Raw genomic sequence first — 22,711 nt, 5'->3', positions numbered from 1 at the left:
CCTCTTAAAAATTCATTTGGCCTTTGTAATAAGTTCACTGTAGATTTTAAAACAAATAACAACAAAAAGCCTTTCTCATCGTAATTGGAAAAATGCATTAGGCCCGTGTAATAAGTAGTGAAGATTTTAAAACAGAAAAACAAAAAAAAAAAGGCATTCCTCTTATCATAATTGAGAAAAATAATCCGTAAATATTATCTAGTGAGATTGTCTTATAAATGCCATGAGGGAGTAGCCACTCATATCACAAATAGGTAGGAATCAAAATATTATCCACCCCCATGTGTCTGTAGCTCACTATTGGATCCCAAAAAAAAAAAAAAAAAAAAAAAAAAAAAAGACCTATGATCAAGCCGAAAGGCATAGTTGATAGACAACAAGTGAATATTCCTTATATTGCCCCTTGTTGGTCTCGAGGGACAAAGGGTGCTAGGTTAGCCAAAAGATGATTATCGGCTCATTATAGGCTCAAGAAACAAAGAGAAGATGTGTACAAACAAAATATCGAGCAACCAAAAAAATAAAAAAAAAGGAAAAGAGCATAAGATTAGGCTATAAAAGGCCTAGATAATGGACAACAAGTGAATATTCCTATATTGCCCCCCTTATTGGTCTCTGAGGGACGAAGGATGCTAGGTCAGCCAAAAGATGATTATCAGTTCACACTTTGTGCCAGCAGCCGCAGTTTTTCAGAACATGCAAGCGTTACACCTATCCCTGTTATGCTTTAATACCATCTCAGGGAAGAGTTACCACTACCTCGTCTCATATTGTTTTTTTTTTTGCTAAACAACAACATTATCATTCAACAAGCAAAACAGTGGCTGTCAGCCTTACAAGCATCTGCAATTACCTCGTCTCATATTGTTGGTCATATTTAGAAAAGCCTTTTTAATTTTTTTTTTTTAAGGAAATGTCACTTGATGCTGTCTTTTGTGAAATTTGGTTAGGAAGATTTGTACCTAGCACTAGCAATTATGCAAACTGCTGGGCTGGGAAGCAAGTATGCATTCCATTGGTAAAACAATACAACTTTTCAACTGAGTGGAAGAAAATGGGCATATTCTGCTCAATACATACAAAATATTTCCACGTAATGTCACTTAGAATTTGTGATTGGCTTAACAAGACATTTGTGCGGGAAGCATAAATTTAAGAGAACCGCAAATCTTAAACCCCCCCAACTTTATAATGCACTATGTACAGTTGTTACTTGTAAACCATGTTGTGGATGTGGTTTGTTTCCCTATTGAATGACAGAAATTCACTGTCCCATTTTCTCTATACCTCTCTTCCTTCAGCTTCAAGTCACATTTAATCTTGGATTATTGATGCTTATGTGGCTTCTCTGATCACTTTGGCTTGCTTCATCATCTCGACGCGCTTTTCTTCTATTCATCTCTGCATACATTTCCTCAATCATTGGTTTCCACAGACGAACCCGAGCATTAATAAACCAATTGGAAACCTGGTCACATATCCAAATATAGATTAACCAAACAACAAAAAGGTTATAAAAGAAACTGTGGGTTAGAAAACATTGAATAGCTCACTACAGAATCCAGAATAACAAAATAGTCGCACACAGAATGATTTTCTACTCACTGTAGTATAATTATGAGGAATGTGGCAATCTGCTCTAAAGAAATCGTCCTTAAGCTTTGACCTTTGTTTCAAGATCATTATTATAATTTAAAATGTTTCAAAAAGATCCTTACATCTTATTAATGGAAAATGTTGACATAGCAAATAAAATTTCCTGAAATCAATGTCAAATGGATGATATGGAACCTATGGCGGGACATAAATTCCATTTGCCATGTCAATATTTTCTATCAGATGACTATAAGAATCTTTGTGAAACAATTTTGAAAGCGTTAAGGATTAAAGTGAAAAATTAAAAAAAGATAAGGATGATTTGAAAAAAGAGGTTAAAGGTTGAGGATCTAAAATGCCAAAAAAAAAAAAAAAAAAAAAAAACCAAAAACATGCAGTTGGTATAAGAGAGTTCTTCAGCTTTTTTTGTATTTTTCTCAAAAATGCATTTTTCATTAATAGCACTGCAGAGCTTGCTATATACTTCAGTCCACTATAATGGAAGCAGGAAGTACCTGGCTTCTAGTCAATCCACTCTTCACTGCAAGTAAATGCTTCTCTGCATCTTTAGGATACCTGGAATTCATCATAATGTGTAAAGAGGTTTTTGCATATCTCTATTTACAAAAGCGATTAGCTAAATATGTCTCTATATAATTGAGCTGAATGACAGTGCTATCTATGATCTCAATGCACAAATTTATAAGATATTCAACAGTCAGGGAGCTTACGGATGAAGAAAGTTCTGAAACATCCAAGCCCGTAAAACAGAGACAGATCTTTCTGGCAGGCCACGTTGGGGTCTCCATAATTGATGATCTTTGCTTTTTACCTGCTGGAGAGCCCATTGCTTTTGGATGAAAGAAGTTTCAAAAGATCTTTCCTTTTCTTTTGTGCATGGGCTGCTGAAGTGTGCTCCCATTGCAAGGATATGGTTGCTAATCCTCTCTCTCAAGTTTTTATACAAGAAAGAGATTGTTTGAATGGCAAAACGAGCATGTATCTGAGGGTCCAACTCAGTAGCAGCATGGAATGCAGATATCACAGTATGGACCTCATCCATGCATTGGTTGTATCGCTCATCAACCTGTGTCCAAAAAAGTATGATATTCATGCCTATTAGTGCAAATATATATCAAAAGAAAAATGTCGCCCAATTGAAACAATTAGGAACCAATGCTTAAATATCAAATTGAAGTTACAAAATTTTGAAAAATACATTTTTTTTTTCAATCCACTTCAATAATTTCAGCATTTCTCTACAATAAAATGTGGTTACTAACACATCTTGTCCTATAATAATTAACACCAACACCCAATCAGGTAACTGAAGAACTAATTTGGAACATAAACTAAGCTGACATACCAATTGTAGCAGATTCAGCAGCTGGGTCTTTTTGGCTTCGATTGCACGTCTTCGCAATGTGGACTCCATTTCAGGTTCAAATCCACCATCCACATCAGGAACCGTTGATGACATCCATCTTTCAGCAGAGCAATTTGAAGAGAATGGCATATTTGAACAAGCACCATTCCGGCCATTTGAATAACTCATATGGTCTAGATTTTCTAGTGAATAGTTTGCAATTTGAACTAGTATTTCCTGAATTACACGAAGATATCTTGATCCTAATATTGCTTGTGAGAATCGAGTTGGTTTGTAAGAACCGAAACTTACAGAAAGCTCCTTACTGTTGCAAGAAGTTTGTTCAGAGCTTAATCTTTTTTCATTCAAGCAGTGGCGAGTCACACCAGAGACACCCATTTCTGAGCACCGATCTGGGATATTTATCCCACTTAGAACAGAAGGCTCAGAAGTAGCAAGAGTTAGAGAGAGCTCATTATTAAAATTAGTGGAACTGTACGGACGATTTGCAGTCAGATTTCCACTACTTGATGACATACATCCATTTGCACCTGGATTTCCAGTGGATGAATATGGTTGAAGCACTGTCCTTACTTGGAATTTCCCACCAAGTTCTAGTGGAGCAGAATACTTGGTATTTGTATTACCAAGTACTTCATCATATCCACAGTTCACAGAAGTTGTGAAAGAAGAATTTAAACCATTTGAGCAGCCGTTTGAAGCATAAGTTCCTAGAAATTCCAAAGGACAGATTGAAGGTGTTGGCATTGCTAAATTGTTAAGATTATCTTGAAGACCACTTCTTGTGGACAGAAAGGTAGCAAGTGAAGCAGCAGAAATAGAATTTCCTCCAGCTAATTGCTCATGAAATTCAGTGTTACTAGTGAGACGTGAACTGGAAAGTGAGGATTCTCTCACCACATTTCGTCCTAGCAATGAAACCAATGCATTCGAATCAACAATCCCCACGCCATTTGTGGTGTGAAGAGTAGGATGGAGACCATTGATAGCTCCTCCTTGCAATTCTGAAAGCACCGGAAATCCAGACATAATATGGTTTTCACGGTTAAGGTCAAAGGAGTCAGACTGCACAAGTGAATTAGGTGTTGTATGTTGCTGAAACCCACTAATGTAAACAGAACTTTGGCTGCTCATATCTATTGGAACTCTAAACAAATCGTTCTCCATTATATAGTGGAACACCAAAAATCACATGGCATACATAAATACTAAGGGCTGCTTTAATTGGGTTCTTGTGCTTCAATTTTATGTTAGGCCAGCTTTATTTCAAGATAGCACTCTCAATCTCCAGGGTAACCCTCATAAAAAGTCAGGGAAGATCAAGGCATACCACTGCTCACCCTCCTCCAGATTTCACGGTTTGCCATCGAGTAATACTAACCTGGAAAAGTCCAAAAATGAACATGGTAAATAAAAAGTCCTTGTTAACCCATGTAACACAACTATATTGAGAAAGTAATGCTTATGTGGTTGCTATTAAGATAGAGGAAATGACTAAAAGGCACCATCTCAAAACCAATGGGTCTTCTTAGGAACCAACAAGGTACTAAATAATACAAACATTCTAACAGACAACATGTAAGGTATCAACATTATTCTATTACTACTACTACTACTACTACTACACACACACAAAGGTGTAGATTATTTTACGATGAGATCTATCAAGACCATACATAAACAAAGGAACTACATACGAAATACAGAACTATATCCATAGACAGCTGCCTATAACTTTAAAGTTTAAATGCAAACAAGTGACAATGCTTACATACCATAGCATCACTGAAGTATTGGAAGACACTAGACAAGATGTAAACTAATTATTAGTCCTCGTTATGTGCCCGAAAAGGGAAAAAGGAATTAAAATTTAATGATAATTGATATACTAAATCCTTGTATTTTCTGATTGATGATTGTGTAGCTTTGGCTAGTATTTGCATTGTAATAATTTGTAAGGCTACTTGTCATGCCTCTAGGTTTCTTGTAATAATTGTAAAATTTATTTGTTTTGGAAACTAAATTTACATATTCATAAAAACAAGGACATGATTATAAACAGACAAGGTTATTTCTACACCCTTTCCCTTCAAAGCTAATGCCCTGATAAGGAAAGGGGGGATAATCAAATGTTTATTTTGAGCTCTTTGTGAATTAAGATTAATCTTTGAAAGGCGTTCTCGTCAATCCAATTTTCTTAGAATGGCTCTTTGAACTATCAGAATCCTGGGACACACTGTAAAGTAAAAAAGTAGGTACAATGTATTACGTATGCTAGAAGCAATACTTTTTTTTTTTGTTGATATGGAAGCAATACTAATTTAGATTTTTTTTTTTGAGGAACTCTGTACTTTAGATTTACGACTACACTATGGTTGCACAACAAAATAGTACCCGGAGAAGCAATAGAATAAATGAATTCTAAAGTCTGCATTATTAACATTACACCAATACTGCAAAAGTTGGAAGTAGAAAAACTTACAGCTTCAAATTCAACATTATTGCAGTTGTAATGACAGTGAATGCATAATCCCAAAAAAAGAACGTGAATACATAGCATAAAAGATGGAAGAATACAAAATTAAGCATGTGAGAATAACCAACCTTCCATTCATATGCGGAGGAAGTATCACACACTAAGAAAACAACCACAAAAAATACAGCTTTCCCCACCAAACCTTCATAGAAAGCAAAACAATGGAGTCAGTAATATTCATGCAGGTTCATAGGGCTACTTCAAATTAGACCTCAGAATTCTTCCAAAGCTCAAAGATAAAAGTTTTTCATCCAAAACAGATTGCCACTATATGTAGGTTTGCTTGCAGAAACCAAAACAAGCCACTAAATTGCAAAGTTCACAAAGGCATCATTGCTTTCTCTTTCTTCACAAAAGAGTGATCAAAAGCCAGAAAGCAATGGAGAAATTTACAATAAATAAATAAAATAAAAATAAAAAACTAACAAGGACCCAGCAATATTCCCACCTTCTCAAACCTCAAGAAATAAAAGGAGCCAATAGGAAAAAGTGGGCTAATTTGTTTGCATGAACAGAAAAGTGGGATTTACTTCAAGAACCCAAACCCCAAGGTACCAAAAGCCTCTGAGACCAGACCCCATCAAGTCAAAAACTTTCTCTCTTTCTTTCACACCCACTACATTTAAAGCTCAAGACGCAAACTGGGTCTATAAAATAAAGTAAAACAGTCTCAGAGAACCCATTAAGAGGACGAAACTAAAAGAATGTGCCACAAACACAAAGCCAAAATAAAGGTACTTTTGCAAAGAGCTATGCTGGGATGAATAAAAATGGACCCTTTCAATTCAGATAGAGAGAGAAAGCAGAGCCACACAAAAGTGAAAGAAGAGAGAGATAGAGGTAGAGATAGAGATAGAGAGTAAACACATTACTCTTTGGAGCAGAGTCACTCATTTGTGTTACAGGCTTTAGAGGGCCCATCCCTTCCTTCTCTCTCTTTTCTCCTTTGTCCTCACCACCACCTCTCATTATCTGCTGCTCTGCATTCATCATAATCAAAATATCTGGATTCTCTCTGTTCAAACTCCTGTTCATGCCAGGTCTTCTCAGCACCATATTTCAGATAAAAAGTTCTTTCCTTTTTACCTATTTTGAGACAGAAAATAACTCAAATAAGCAAATGTGATGGAGAAAGGAGTGAAAGAAAGGCTCAAACTTTCTCTCTTGCAATGAAATGTTAAAAAGTGAGAACAAAAAAAATGTATAAGATAAAAAAAGAAAAGAAAAAAAAAGAACACTGTTTTTAGCAGTGTACTTTTGTGAGAGAAGAGAGACAGGGATGGGAAATGATGATGCCAGCAAACTCAGAGAGTGATGTGAAAATCTAGTAGGAAGATCTTTGACGAATTTATTGTAGCATTTACAACTTACAAGGCCCCATCATTTACTTTTTTCAAAACTGGCTTGCTGTCTTTGTATTTTATGTCTGGGCCAGGCCAGCCCCTATGAGCTCATATTCTGAGACAGTTTGTAAAAAAAATTATCTAGTAGAGGTAGACCCTCATGATAATCTCTATAAGTTTTAGACCAGTAATGATGAAACAGTGGCACCAGGATGGTGATGTATCATTTGTATATTGTATTATTGTTCTTGGATCCTGATTATATTCTTAATGTTTTGTAAGATGGTCTTAGATCAATAGGGATTGTTATGGGGATCTTCGATGTGATTATTCAATCTCCCTTCCTTCATGTCTTTGTGCAATGTGCCAGTAATTGATTTAGCTGTGAATTAAATATAAAGTTAAAAAAAACTCTCACACTGTGACATGCCATTGTATAGGAGTCTCCCCCCTGCCAATCCCCTTGGCCAAAAGAGGTAATATCTAGTGTTTGGAATATAGATATACATAGGCAGCTTCAAAGGCACATTGATCCATCCATATAGACCTCGAGGGGAAAGAATTAGGTGCCTGTTTCTCATTCATGCTGATGAATGTCTTTAAGATACTAGTTAGCAATTTATTTTAAAAAAAATTTGACACTAATTTTATACAAAATAACAAAAATTATCAAAATATTAACTTTTTTATAAAAACTTTTTTTATATAAATTATTAATTATTACTCTAAAAACATACGCAGACATCATTCTTCAGCATTTCCCCATAATTTATTTAGAAACTGGTGCACTCTTTTATTTATTTTTATTTTATTTTATAAATTTAATTGGAAACTGGTGCACCTAAAAAGAGAAGGAGCAATAAAAGGTATTTACTTTAATGGAGTACAGTTTCGCTCCCAATTGATTGGACGGTGGGTGCAATCATTTACTTCACAAATAAAGTCTCTGGATTAATTCTAACATGGCTTAGTTGTGCCAAGTAAAAGAATATAGAGTAATGCCTTGAACCAGTTCGGTACATTCAATTGTCGATGGACAAACTTTGCTATGCAAGAATAAGACTCAGAAAGAACAAAGGAGTTTGGGTTTGAAAAAATTATACTTAATTAGTTCCCACTAAAACAATTGGGTATTAGTTGATGTATATATGATAATCCATATTCGATGAAAGAACTTACGCCTGTAAGGTTTAAATGAATGATAAATAGAAAGTTAGATATTTTTTCAAATGAATTAAATTATAACTTAACTTTAATCTCATTACGATATAATGATATAAGGCAACATTACGACATCATCTATAATTCAATATTAAGTTTTACCCAAACCAAAACCTCTTGTATGAATTGTGTTCAAGCACAGTAATTGCATGATCCATTTGAATTTATGATACTTGCAAAACAAGGAAGATTTCATCAAAGTAGTGTGATGCTAACTTAAGCTTCTCCGATACTTTGGTAGTTTTTATTTTTCTTTCTATAAAACAATAATTTTTAGTATTCATGGTGTTTTTCACACCTGTTTCTAGATTGGATTTCTTAATATATGCACGTTCTTTATTTAGATATTTTATTTACTATGACCATAATTAGCCCATAATAGAGATTTTAGTCAAATCTTTACTCCTCATAATAGTGAGTGATGTTGTTATCAAATAATAATAATAATAATAATAATAATAATAATAGAGGGCGATGTTCATTTTTTTTTTTTTCTAATGGGAGAAATGCTCATTATTAATACTTTCTCTCAGCATTCTTCCACATGCTACTAATGGTGGATTTAGGTGCGGTTTGGATTGGGTTGAATGCGTTCAACATTTTCCTTTTTTTTTTTTTTTCTTGCTGCACGTCTCATCTCAAGGAGACAAGTTACTGTGTAGTTACTGTTTATATATTGTGCAATTACTGTTCACGTACTTTTTAGAAAATTTTTAATTAAAAGTGGATCTCACGGTACTATTTACACATTTAAAAATTATTTTTTTACAGTGTTTTCAGTTTTCAATTTTCAATTTTCAGCTGTATCCAAACGGACTCTTAGTGTCTATTTAGATATCATTGAAAATTGTATCCAAACGGACTCTTAGTGTCTATTTAGATATCATTTATTGCTGAAAATTAAAAATACAGTAATAAAATAATTTTTAAATATATAAATAATACCGTGAAACCCAAAATTAATTTTGTCAAATTTCATACTTGTAAATCTTGTAAACAGTACCCATGATCCACAGAAATGAAACCCAGACGCAAAACTAAAGGCGTAAAACGCAATTTAAACATACACTGAATGGCAAGGTTTGCTTACGTGTCATGATGTCAAGGCTTTTGCATGTATAAGTTGGTTGATTCTCCTAGGCACATCAGATCGAGTGAAAATTTAATCTCAACCTCGTCTCATGACTTAATAAGGACAAAAATTAAATACAGTTTTTTAGATGTTTTACCTTAAATATTATTATTGAATTATTCATCCATTTTTTTTCCCTTGATAATTTGATAGCTGGGGGTGTTAAGAATAATAGCTAGTTCATATCTATTCAGCTGTAGTTGTTAAGAATAATAGCTAGTTCATATACAATTATAGTTACAAATGTATTATGGCTGCTGCATTCAAAATACAAATTGTAACAAATTCAGGACTGTGATAAGATAGGATTGTATTTCAAATTTGTATATGTAACAAATTCCTCTATAAATGAAATGCCTTGAATCGTGTGAGGCAAGGCTTGAAATCAAATTCAATTACTCTGTTTTTACAAGAGCTAATGAGATTTAAATCTTAAATATTTAATTAAAAATACTAGAAAATGTCAAATATATTACAAAGTTTTTGACACAATATGATTGTATTGACTAACACAATGAAGATAGTGCTATTTTTTCTAAGTATAATCAAATTAAAATCTGTTATTAATTAGTCAATAGAACCATATTATTAGATTTAATTGAAAAATATAAGGTATGACACTCCAATAAAAGAATGAAAAATAACATTTTACTCTACCTTTTTCTTCTTCCATTTTTAATTATCTCTATTTTCACTTTACCCATACATAGCATTGGGGAATTCAATTTTTCCAAAGAATTGAATGCAGCACTGCTGCACTCAGCACTAGGCCACATCAAAATAACCAGCTACTCAAAAATAAAAGTCCTGGTATGATTGTATTTGTATCAGAAAGACAGTAACTTTTTTCTCAAAAAAAGAAGACAGAAACTCAAAAAATGAAATTAAAGGAATATCAGATGTTGCAGGCGCAGGACACACTTTTTCCTACTGTATACATATGCACCAAAGGCAGACGTAAAGTAACAAGTTTTTAAGAAAGTCTTTATAACCCAAAAAAAAAAAAAAAAAAATTTAATAAAGTCTGATTGACAAAAAGGTCTTTAAACCATTCAAGTCATAGTGATAGTATAATATTTAAAGGTCATCAACCAGTCATTTTTCTGTAATTAAATCATTAATAATTATTTATTTAAAATCCAAATTGTTTTGTGAGTTCTATCTTTAAAAAAAAATGAAGATACTATAGTTTTTCCTCTATAAAGAAAGAGAGATTTTAACAAGAAGGGTTACAACTTACAAGTCTATAGAAAGATGTTATGCATTTTTTTGTTGTTGTTGTTGCTAGAAATAATGCACTCATTAACAAATATTGAGTGCATGAGTCATGACAAACTTTGGTAGTTTTTTCTACCTTAAGTAATATCAATTTGTGGAGAATTTATTTGACCTCCTAGTGATGTAAAAAAATGATATTATTTGTGTCATTTAATTAACACAATACATAACTTCAAAAAATATCTAATAGTTTTTAAAGTAATTACTTAGCGCGTGTCACACACGAGGACTCAAGGCAGCAGTTGGAGTACAAGTTTTGGACACCCTCAATTTCTTTTTAAAATTATTTTAAAACACAATAAATTTCACATAATGAGTTTAACAACTTGAATTTTTTAGGAAGGGTTTAGGTGAGGGGTTTAAGTGATGTTGTTTGAGTGTTTTTGATATATGTGCAGGTGAAAAAGTGTGTAAAAATATATGTAATGTTGTTTAAAATGTGTAAAAAAATGTATTAAAACTATTGTGCCAAACAACCTCCTCAAAAAAAAAAAAAAAAAAAATTTTGGGAGGGTAGGGGAAGGGGTAGGTAGGTTGTAGACTTTTAGGAAACGTAAGATTTGTAGCGCACTTTCCATTGGGCCAAGGCGCTCTGCATTTTCCACTTCATTGGCCCATATTAGATCAAGGAGTACATGTGACGAAGTTGGGCCCAATAGAGTATTGTGCCAAGGTCAGTTTGTGAAACTCCTTTTCATATGTTTGGATTTTGGAGTACTCAAAAGCAAGGGATTCCATTCAGAGCTTGCATGCAGGAAGGAACCCATGATTTGGTGGGCTGTCAATCAGCCCAAACCCAAACCCAATAACAATTATAATTTTTTAATTCGGAAACGTCTTGGTTAAAAACACCAAAAATTTTTATTTATTTATTTTATAAACGCACCAAAAAAGAATAAAGAAAAAAGTTATGCTACTATCTAGTTCTAACAAAAATAAAAAATAAAATTGCTACTGTCTATGAAAAAGAAAAGAAAACAAAGGTACTATGTATAAGTATAATAGAAGGACTATATTTATAGAGAAGCATAACAATTTAAACCCTAAATAATTTGTTTGTTACGACCATAAGTATCTACAAATGGAATTGGAAAAGGCAAAGATCATTGCTTGAATGCAGGAAGGAACCCATTGTTTGTGGCTAATAATTAACCTGCATCCACCCCAGTAATTTTCACATTTAATTAGCCACAGTGAAGATTGCCTTTCCATTGAAGTAGGGAGGGCCTCCTTGCCCACCATTCCAACCAATTCTTTTTAAGGATTTTACCGATGCTGAAGGTAGCTTGCTTACCAAGCCACCCACTTGAAAAGCTAGTCGCCAGAAAGAAGCGATGAGGAAGCGAAGTTGTCTACGAAGCTTTGCTCCCCCCCTTGTAGTCGTAGTACTTAGCTCGTCACTACTTTGAAGCAAATGCCAGTATAGTTGCTGTTCTTATGCCGCTATTAGTAGATCAAACGCTCTTCTTTCTCTGATCTTTCGGAGTAGATCTTTCCTTAGTCGAGTCAGATCCGCACCGCACAGGTTAATCTCTCGTTTTTTGGAGCTTTACTTTACTAATAAGGGCTCGCTGCCCCTATATGCTTCAAGCTTATGGACACTTTAAGCTCGTATCTTCGCATCTTGCCTTTAGGTTTTATCAACTTGCATGCTGATAAGCTCTTTCCCTCGGGTTCTGTGACTCGAGTAACAGGAGCTCTACGCTAGAGCACAAAAGAACGGCATCTCTCTATCGGATTGGCTTACCCCTTTGGTATACCATCGGCTTACCCCGACGGTATTTGTATCGGTATCTCGTTCTGTATAGTCCAGTGGCAAGATTCATGTCTTTTTTTGGCTTCTCTGCCCCTGGAACAATATATCCTCTTTTCTGTCTCTGTCTTTTTCAAATAAAGACCTCTTTCTGTCTTCTCGGGAAGTGGATTTGCCAACTCTATTGCTCTTATATCGGTCTGAATTCCTCTTCATCTTGCTTTTCACTTTTGGTTTGTGGATTCTATTTCCCCCTGTGCTTCCACTTCCTCTTGCCTCGCTATTGCCTCACCAACTAGCTAATCAGACGCGAGCCCCTCCTCAGGCGGATTCCTTCTTTTGCTCCTCAACTTACAGGGTATTAGCAGCCATTTCCACCATTCAGCCATGGATGCTTAGCGGGGATCCTCGTACATAGTGAATAACTAAATTCCAATTGAAATGAAATCCTTAGGATAAATCAATGCAATTTATGAGGACTCAATGAAACGACATCAATTCAAACCCTGGATTTTCGAATTTAGAGAGATATTGAGAGAGATCAAGAATTCTCATTATTTCTTAGATTCATGAATCCAATTCAATTCAGTGGGATCTTTCATTCACATTTTTTCCATCAAGAACGTTTTATAAAACTCTTGGACTTCTGAATTTGGGGTATCTTACTTTCATGCAATTCACAGGGTTCAATAAGCAATCGATATTTCACGATCAAGGGTGTAGTACTATTTGTAGTAGTGGTCCTTATATATCGTATTAACAATCAAAAGATGGTCGAAAGAAAAAAAATCCATTTGACAGGACTTCTTCCTATACCTATGAATTTCATTGGACCCAGAAATGATACATTGGAAGACTCTTTTGGCTCTTCCAATATCAATAGGTTGATTGTTTCGCTCCTGTATCTTCCAAAAGGAAAAAAGATCTCTGAGAGCCTTTTCCTGGATCCGAAAGAGAGTACTTGGGCTCTCCCAATAACTAAAAAGTGTATCATGCCTGAATCTAACTGGGGTTCGCGGTGGTGGAGGAACTGGATCGGAAAAAAGAGGGATTCCAGTTGTAAGATATCTAATAATGAAACCGTCGCTGGAATTGAGATCTCATTCAAAGAGAAAGATATCAAATATCTGGAGTTTCTTTTTGTATATTATATTGATGATCCGATCCGCAAGGCCCATGATTGGGAATTGTTTGATCGTCTTTCTCCGAGGAAGAGGCGAAACAGAATCAACTTGAATTCGGGACAGCTATTCGAAATCTTAGTGAAAGACTGGATTGGTTATCTCATCTTTGCTTTTCGTGAAAAAATACCAATTGAAGTGGAGGGTTTCTTCAAACAACAAGTAGCTGGGTCAACTATTCAATCAAATGATATTGAGCATGTTTCCTATCTCTTCTCGAGAAACAAGTGGGCTATTTCTTTGCAAAATTGTGCTCAATTTCATATGTGGCAATTCCGCCAAGATCTCTTCTTTAGTTGGGGGAAGAATCCGCACGAATCGGATTTTTTGAGGAAAATATCGAGAGAGAATTGGATTTGGTTAGACAATGTGTGGTTGGTAAACAAGGATCGGTTTTTTAGCAAGGTACGGAATGTATCGTCAAATATTCAATATGATTCCACAAGATCTAGTTTCGTTCAAGTAACGGATTCTAGCCAATTGAAAGGATCTTCTGATCAATCCAGAGATCATTTCGATTCCATTAGTAATGAGGATTCGGAATATCACACATTGATCAATCAAAGAGAGATTCAACAACTAAAAGAAGGATCGATTCTTTGGGATCCTTCCTTTCTTCAAACGGAACGAACAGAGATAGAATCAGACCGATTTCCTAAATGCCTCTCTGGATATTCCTCAATGTCCCGGCTATTCACGGAACGTGAGAAGCAGATGAATAATCATCTGCTTCCGGAAGAAATCGAAGAATTTCTTGGGAATCCTACAAGATCCATTCGTTCTTTTTTCTCTGACAGATGGTCAGAACTTCATCTGGGTTCGAATCCTACTGAGAGGTCCACTAGAGATCAGAAATTGTTGAAGAAAGAACAAGATGTTTCTTTTGTCCCTTCCAGGCGATCGGAAAATAAAGAAATAGTTAATATATTCAAGATAATTACTTATTTACAAAATACCGTCTCAATTCATCCTATTTCATCCGATCCGGGATGTGATATGGTTCCGAAGGATGAACTGGATATGGACAGTTCCAATAAGATTTCATTCTTGAACAAAAATCCATTTTTTGATTTATTTCGTGACCGGAACAGGGGGGGATACACGTTACACCACGATTTTGAATCAGAAGAGAGATTTCAAGAAATGGCGGATATATTCACTCTATCAATAACCGAGCCGGATCTGTCGTATCATAAGGGATTTACCTTTTCTATTGATTCCTGCAGATTGGATCAAAAACAATTCTTGAATGAGGTATTCAACTCCAGGGATGAATCGAAAAAGAAATATTTATTGGTTCTACCTCCTATTTTTTATGAAGAGAATGAATCCTTTTATCGAAGGATCAGAGAAAAATGGGTCCGGACCTCCTGCGGGAATGATTTGGAAGATCCAAAACCAAAAATAGTGGCATTTGCTAGCAACAACATAATCGAGGCAGTCAATCAATATAAATTGATCCGAAATCTGATTCAAATCCAATATAACACCTGTGGGTACATAATAAATGTATTGAATCGATTCTTTTTAATGAATAGATCCGATCGCAACTTCGAATATGGAATTCAAAGGGATCAAATAGGAAATGATACTCTGAATCATAGAACTATAATGAAATATACGATCAACCAACATTTATCAAATTTGAAAAAGAGCCAGAAGAAAGGGTTCGATCCTCGTAGTTTTATTTCTCGAACCGAGAGATCCATGAATCGGGATCCTAATGCATATAGATACAAATGGTCCAATGGGAGCAAGAATTTCCAGGAACATTTGGAACATTTCATTTCTGAACAGAAGAGCCGTTTTCATTTTCAAGTAGTGTTCGATCGATTACGTATTAATCAATATTCGATTGATTGGTCTGAGGTTATCGACAAAAAAGATTTGTCTAAGTCACTTCCTTTCTTTTTGTCCAAGTTACTTCTTTTTTTGTCCAAGTTTCTTCTCTTTTTATCTAACTCACTTCCTTTTTTCTTTGTGAGTTTCGGGAATATCCCCATTCATAGGTCCGAGATCCACATCTATGAATTGAAAGGTCCGAAGTGGATTAAGGCAATGGATTGTGAATCCACCATGCGCGGGTTCAATTCCCGTTGTTCGCCCATAAAAAGAAATAACATAACTCCTTTTTTTTTAATGGTAAAGACGAAGAAACAAATTCTATTTTCTCTCCTATCCTATTTACTACGGCGACAAAGAATCAAACTATCACTATATTTATTAAATTTTCTACTTCTTCTTCCAAGTCCAGGATAACCCCAAGGGGTTGTGGGTTTTTTTCTACCAATTGGGGCCCTCCCTTCACCATCCCCATTGGGATGGTCTACAGGGTTCATAACTACTCCTCTTACTACAGGACGCTTACCTAGCCAACATTTAGATCCGGCTCTACCCAAGGTAAAAACATTAATGCATTATTTGGTTACAAACGAGAGAAGAGAAAAAGAAAAGAAATGAATAATAGAAAATAATTAATGAGAAAGAAAAGAAAAGAAACTAGATCTCTTGTCAATGTTTGGAAATAAGGAGAGAAGGGGAAGAGAAAACAGAAGAATTCCTTTATCTGGTTTGCAAATGAGAAAGGAAATGAAAAGAAAATATGTTTTTTTGTTTTTTTAAAAAATACTTTTATGCTTATAGAAACGTGAAAGATAAATAAAAATTATGGGCAAATATATAACTTCATATCATATTATATTATTAATTTATGTGGATCTCAGTTTTTTTTATTTTAAAAACCGTACGTTGTCTGCCCTCAAATCCGCCCAAATTGGGCGGATTGCAAATATGTAGACTCGGGGAAATAATTTCTTTCCTTTTGTTATCTGTCATGCTAACCAAAAGGAAGAGAAGGCAAATATCATTTTCTCCTCTTCCTCTCTCTTTCACAGTTTCCACACACATTGTAAGTTCTTTTATTTCTTTAAACCTTCTAGAAGTATAAACTTTGTCAACCAAAATTATATTTTAAAATATTTTGTATATTATAGAACTAACTTTAAATCTAAAAACATTGTTTGGTTAAAATTACAGTATTTTACATATACTGCTTGTTCAGTAGCTCCAAAATCAATGCCATCCTAATTCTTGTATTTGACTATTAACACCAGATGAAGGCACCATTTTGTCAGTGAATCTTTTTCAAGTTCGATCATACTAATTTTACAATAACACTTAAAAATGTTAATTTTTTATTACATAAAATCAGAAGTATTTTTAAATTTAATCACGCACCCCAAAAAGATATATATTCTTATCAATTTAGTTCACCACAGGGCACAGAGATCAGAGGCTCAACTTGACAAATTTCTGGCCAAAATAAAACCAATAATTGTTACCATAATTCGTAACATATTTATGGAACAGTTTTTTTTATTATTATTATCATATAGATTTTAATAAAACCATATTAATAATATTATTATTAATAATATATAAACACTCTTCCCATATTTGTAAACATTACTAAGGGAATTAACAACATGTTAGTATCTAGTCATTTTGATTTTCTAAATTGTTACCATAAAAATGTGTTGTTATCATAAATGATAAGACTCTGTTAATTGCTATTATTTACCATGATTGCTATCATAAATGCATGACAACAAATTTACGCTAAGAAATTTCTATAAATAAAACAAGGCTCAAAATATTGCAGTTGTCAATGGGTTGGACGCAGGGCCGGCCCAACAAAATTTGGGGCCTAAGGCGGAAATTTTATATGAGGCATTTTTATATGTAAACATTAATTAAATAAATATATATAATACAAATTAAATTAAGACTAATTTGATGTAAATACAGAAATTGATGAATAATAATAATTAAACTAAGGTTAATTTCATACAGAGAATTGAATATCATAGTTGAACCATAAATTTAAACAAAAAGAACTAGAAAAAATATTATATTTTTAAAAAAGAAACTTACTATAACTTGGATATATAACTATGCATAGTTAAGTACAGTTGTAACCTAAATTTTAATTTATATATTATTTTTAAGAGAAAGAGATAGATAAATATTATTTGGTGCGTGGATTTGAAGGATATTAGTTTACAAAAATTAAGATCTCAAACTATTAGAGGAGATTAGTCATCATTGATGTTCTATCACATTTGCAGCATTTTTTTTGAAACATTTTAGGGTTTCAATTGGTTTTAATTTCTATTGGTCTCCTATTTTGGAAGCCTTGTTAGAAATAAACAATTGGTTTTAAAACGTTCACAATATAATGTGATAATGTAATTGATAAAATTCAACAACTTAATTTATTTGTGTTTGAATTAATTTTTTATGTGATTGGTGACATGTTAGTTAAATTTAAACTTAAATCTATAGTAAAATTTGTAGTATCTTTAACATCACTTAAAAAAAAAGTACTAATTATTTTAAAAATATTATATTTTTATAAAATTTTGGGCCTTCACAAATGAAAATGGGGCCTTTTTTTAGTAGGGAATTTTTTTTTGGTTGTGGGGCCTTAGGCCTAGGCCTAAGTTGCCTAGGCCTTGAGCCGGCACTGGTTGGACGGACCTGATAAGGAATCCTGCATTTCGGAGTTTTGATTGACTAAACAAACAAACAAACAAAAAAAAGTGTTAGAATCACGCGGGAGTTTGTTAATGTTTTCACATGATCCACGAATCTCCAGCTTTCTTTTTCAACGATTGCGACCACTAACTTCTTCTCTAGTTTATTAGCCTTCTTCTCCATTTCCCTTCTTACCCCATATACCCCTCATACATCTTCATTTTACACACATATTTTTATATTTGCTTCGTATATATTTTGCTCCTTACCATTTTTAATATTTGAAGCAAAAGTTTAGGGCTGTAACAAACATTGTCATATGCTAATAATTCAGATTTTAGGGTTTGATATGTGGAGATTGTTTTGTTTGATGTGGTGTTGTTTGATTTGAACGGTTGTTTTGGTCTCTTGGACTTTCGATCCATGGGTTTGGGTTTTGATTTTGTGGGTTTTGAATCTAGCTTGTGGTTGTGTGTGTTGGAGTTCAATAGACTGCATCGACCAAAATGGCTGTTGACAATATCATAGAGAGCCGATCTACACGGTGAGTAGGTGGTTCCAATGGTGCAAACACTGACCTTGGTGGTGCACCTTATAAACCTCCCCAAAATCGCCATGTTTTGAACTGTGTTAACCCACCCCTAGTTTGGGTTAGATTAGGGTTTTGGATTGAGAATTTGAGATCTTTTTTACCTTATAGTAGAGATTGTCTATTTTGTTGTAAAATTTTATATTTTTGCGAATAAAGATGTACATGGTATTACATTATTTTAAATTTTATTTTACCCAATTAAAAAAAAAAAAACTTCATTTCATATGAAATGTGTTCATTTGACATAAACTTATTTTACTTTTTGTTAAAAACGAATTAAAGTATATTTATATTTTGAAAATATAAGGTTTTTGAAAACGGTACATAATAGCAATTTATAAATTATTTGATTCATAAAATGAAATCTTAATTGTGAAATAGATTCTATCTATTTTCAATATTTATGTTTGTAAGTTTTTTGTAATAGAACTTGTAGCGGTGCATATATTTTCCATCTTCCAAAGGGATAGTTCAAAAAATCAGTTATATTATTGACATAGACCACGGGCAACTTCATGTGAGTTTTAAATGAGTTTTGGTTGACATTGTGGTTTAATTGTCTAAACCCATTCATGAATCATGAGGTTGAGAATTGCCACTCCAAAATTTATGAGATGGTTAGAAATAATCTGTTGATTAAAACCTTCTTAATAAATAATTCCTCATAAAGCTCCTCTTCCTTGGGTCCCTCAGAGCCGCCTGAGCAAGTACATCTATTTCCCTTGAACAATGCCCACCATGTCATGTTCCCAATAGACACGGGCAATATAACTAAGTTTCATAAAGACAGGCCCTTTCCTTTCCTAATATAGTTATGTTGTGGTCCACTTCTATATTTTCTTAATTTGAACTCAAATACAATTTTAAGTTCAAGGACAAACATTGTACTGACAACTTATCAATGAACAATAAAAATAACCCGAACCTTTTTTCCTAAGATTATTGATTTGACCGTCAATGTTGGTGTATAATAAAAATAATACTATGTAAACACTTATTTCTACCTCCAATTTCATAATTTGCAAATTTGTACTATTGTAAATGACCAACCCAAAATGATGGGTTTATGTAAATAAGAGTAACAAAAAGTGTTTACCACTCATGGTCTTATACATCAAATATATTATGAAATTCTGTGCAAAATTAGGTATGTTCTTAGAATTATTTGATAAAAATAATAATTAACAATGAATTATGCCAAAATGATGTTCCTATAATTAGAGTGCATTTGGATATCTTTTATTTTGCTAAAAATTGAAAACAATAGAAAAATTAATTTTCTGATTACTGTTTACACCAAAAACACTGTTCATTTGCCTATTTGCATTGTTCATATCCCATGAACAGTGTTATAAGCGCTAGTTAAAAAAAAAAAAAAAAAAGGCTGAAACACAAAACGCGTTTGCAGTCGATGCAATCCAAATGCTCACTTAATCATCAAATTATGAAAAAATATTATAAAAAATTGTATGTTCCTCACATTATTATTAAAAATAATAATAAAATTGCCAAAGGGCATATATGTCTATAAGAAAGGGATAGTCCCAAAGAACAAAAAGCTCACTCATTTGTGTTCTCATTTGATTGCTCGCTATTTTCCTCCATGAACACCACCAAAAGCCTTACTTTTCTGCACTAAAAAGCAACCTTCTCTTCCTCTTCTTCTTCTTTCATTCTAAATTTGCTTCAAAAATAGTTACTTTTCAGTACGTATTAGAGATTGGTGCTATACTGCTATCCCATATTGGCCATGGACCCAAACCAAGTTCCCCCTCATGGTCTAACCCAAGAACAATACCTCGAGCTCGAGCCCATCATTCACAACTACCACCAATTCGAACCCTCATCCAACACATGCTCATCCCTAATAACACAGCTTATCGATGCTCCAGCACATGCTGTATGGCCTTTCATTCGAAGCTTCGAAAACCCTCATAAATACAAGCATTTCATCAAGAGTTGCAACATGCAAGGTGATGGTGGGGTTGGAAGCATAAGAGAGGTCACAGTGGTTTCGGGGCTTCCAGCCTCGACAAGCACCGAGAGGCTTGAGATTTTGGATGATGAAAAGCACGTATTAAGCTTTAGGGTTGTGGGGGGTGAGCACAGGCTCAACAACTACAAGTCAGTCACTTCTGTGAACGAGTTTAACAAGGAAGACAAGGTGTACACCATTGTGTTAGAGTCTTATATTGTAGATATACCAGCTGGGAATACAGGCGAGGATACGAAGATGTTTGTGGACACTGTGATAAAGTTGAACCTTCAGAAGCTTGCCTCAGTTGCCATGGCTTCATGGCATGGACATGAATTTGATGGTTGCAGTGGTGGTGGTGGTGATGACGGTGGGTTAGATTCTGTTTGAATTTTTAGTGGTCGGAGACGGACCTGCAAAAATGGGAGATTTGTGTATTGAGTACTACTTTTTTTTTAATATTATTTTTAAAGTTTTTTATTTTTTTGAGGAACTATAGTATTGTTTTTTAAGTTGGATTTTAATGCCTTTTGTTTAATGGTTAGATGGTTGGGATTGGTTTCTATATTTGGGTTTGTTGGGTGAATTATTTCAATCGTATTAATTGTTAAAGGCTATTATTTAAGTTGTTTTCATTTTTCTCTTCAATAAAATGCTGAAATATCTATGTTTTTTTTTTTTTGAGAGAGAGAGAGATCAGAACCACACTTTAATTCAACAATAATGTTTCAGTTATTAAAATATCATATAAATCTTCATTTTGTAATTGTTTTTATATTAGCTAAGTGTTATTTGTTAGGACTTAGGATTCATATATATAGTCAATCCCGAGAAATTTGAGATTAATGCATTGTTATTGTTGTTTTATTGCTGACGATAAGAATTATTGAGGTCATGACTACATGATGATTAGTTTTGTCTTTTCTATTTGCTTTTGTAGATACTTATAATAATCTTAGAAAATTATTTAGCCTTATATGATTTGATCCTTAAATTTGCTTCTTTGCTTTTAAATTGTATACTCCTTTATCTGCAGCCAAATGGTTCGGCTTGAGTGTCAGCTGTTATTTACTTCCAATTTACCCAGTGACTCTTATAGGTTTGTTTAAATATCATTTATTATTAAAAATTGAAAACATTGTAGCAAAATAATTTTTAAATGTGTAAATAGTACTGTGGGATATAGTTTTAAAGTTGTTTTTTTGAAAAAAGTAGTTTGTGGATCCCGTAAACAGTATACAGAACTCACTAAAAAACAAAAATGCCCCGCTAGAAAACGCAAACTCGCTTCCCGAACGGAGGCTATATGACATTTTGATTTTTCCCCCTCTTTAAGCATTGCCACAAAAACATCCAAACACACCATTTTTAACTCTGTGTTATTTTTTCCTAATACTTAAGTCAAGTAAGTTAAACCACATTAGAGTTGAAACTTGCAACTTGCAAGTAAAGAAAAATCTTTGTTGAAAAATAATGCTAGTCTAGCTAGCCTAGTGACTCCATCCTTTTCAAACTTAGCCATACTTATCATTTTGATGTTGAAATATAGCTGGCTTAATTAGAACTTAATTACACCAAATGCATGCACTTTCTGGTCCTAAACACGTGAAAAGGTCGCTTTAATACACTTAACTTATCAAAAAAAAGCCAGTTTAATGGTCCTAATTATGAAGGCAGATAACATGTAGAGAGACTAATGTTAATCAAATTTAAAATGATGTTGGAAAAATACAATCAGCCGCATATATATACCAATCATGTGTGCTAATTATGGTACAACACGCAATAAAGCTAGCTTTCAATTTGGAAGATAATGTGGGCAAAAATCATAAGGAGAACGAGGAGTGTCCTCGACCTCTAACAGATATAGAGGAGGATTTATTCAATCACATTTTTTTATTTTATTTTATTTTATGAAACTTTTAACAACAAGAAATTGACCTAATAACGCAGTTTTTTGACCTTTAAAAATTTTAAAGGATCACTAACTAGCTAACTTAAGCATGTGTTTTTATCTAGAAACTAGACTTATTGTGAGCATAAGTCATACTTAAAAAGCTTTGTTCCCCATTTTTACAGTAAAGTATTTTTATTTTAATTTAGATTTGCACATTTACATAATTCAGAAAAGTTGAAATATGATAATATAAATGACTGACAAGGTTGATGCATTGATGAGGC

General features: G+C 33.7%; 2 protein-coding genes across 3 annotated transcripts; one reads left to right on the top strand and one right to left on the bottom strand.

The window, feature by feature from the left end:
• Positions 1–993: 993 nt before the first annotated feature.
• On the bottom strand, positions 994–6,683 carry LOC142622857 (homeobox protein ATH1). 2 transcript variants are annotated; one of them, XM_075796421.1, is made up of 6 exons: positions 6,392–6,683; positions 5,588–5,661; positions 2,963–4,364; positions 2,328–2,683; positions 2,112–2,172; positions 994–1,468 (listed from the first exon to the last, which is right to left on the bottom strand). In XM_075796421.1, the coding sequence occupies exons 3-6, from the start codon at positions 4,148–4,150 to the stop codon at positions 1,304–1,306; spliced, it is 1,770 nt and encodes a 589-aa protein (XP_075652536.1). In that variant the 5' UTR covers positions 4,151–4,364; positions 5,588–5,661; positions 6,392–6,683; the 3' UTR covers positions 994–1,303. The 2 variants fall into 2 exon arrangements, with proteins under 2 accessions (XP_075652536.1, XP_075652529.1); XM_075796414.1 differs by lacking the exon at positions 6,392–6,683 and adding an exon at positions 5,968–6,363.
• Positions 6,684–20,140: 13,457 nt separating this feature from the next.
• On the top strand, positions 20,141–21,092 carry LOC142622484 (abscisic acid receptor PYL2-like). The gene has a single exon (XM_075795957.1). The coding sequence runs from the start codon at positions 20,306–20,308 to the stop codon at positions 20,918–20,920; it is 615 nt and encodes a 204-aa protein (XP_075652072.1). The 5' UTR covers positions 20,141–20,305; the 3' UTR covers positions 20,921–21,092.
• The last annotated feature ends 1,619 nt before the right edge of the window (positions 21,093–22,711 follow it).

Source organism: Castanea sativa, chromosome 1, assembly GCF_040712315.1.
Source record: "Castanea sativa cultivar Marrone di Chiusa Pesio chromosome 1, ASM4071231v1".
Lineage (NCBI taxonomy): Eukaryota > Viridiplantae > Streptophyta > Magnoliopsida > Fagales > Fagaceae > Castanea > Castanea sativa.
This window is presented reverse-complemented; position numbering and strand designations above follow the sequence as displayed.

What these genes read in the sequence shown, in the direction of transcription:
- LOC142622484 (XM_075795957.1), top strand. Translation starts at nt 20,306, where the DNA reads ATGGACCCAAACCAAGTTCCCCCTCATGGTCTAACCCAAGAACAATAC.
- LOC142622857 (XM_075796421.1), bottom strand. Translation starts at nt 4,150, where the DNA reads ATGGAGAACGATTTGTTTAGAGTTCCAATAGATATGAGCAGCCAAAGT. An exon ending in TGCTGAATCTGCTACAATTG is followed by an intron (nt 2,684 to 2,962) that starts GTATGTCAGCTT and finishes TTTTGGACACAG; the next exon opens with GTTGATGAGCGATACAACCA. An exon ending in TTTCAGAACTTTCTTCATCC is followed by an intron (nt 2,173 to 2,327) that starts GTAAGCTCCCTG and finishes GATGAATTCCAG; the next exon opens with GTATCCTAAAGATGCAGAGA.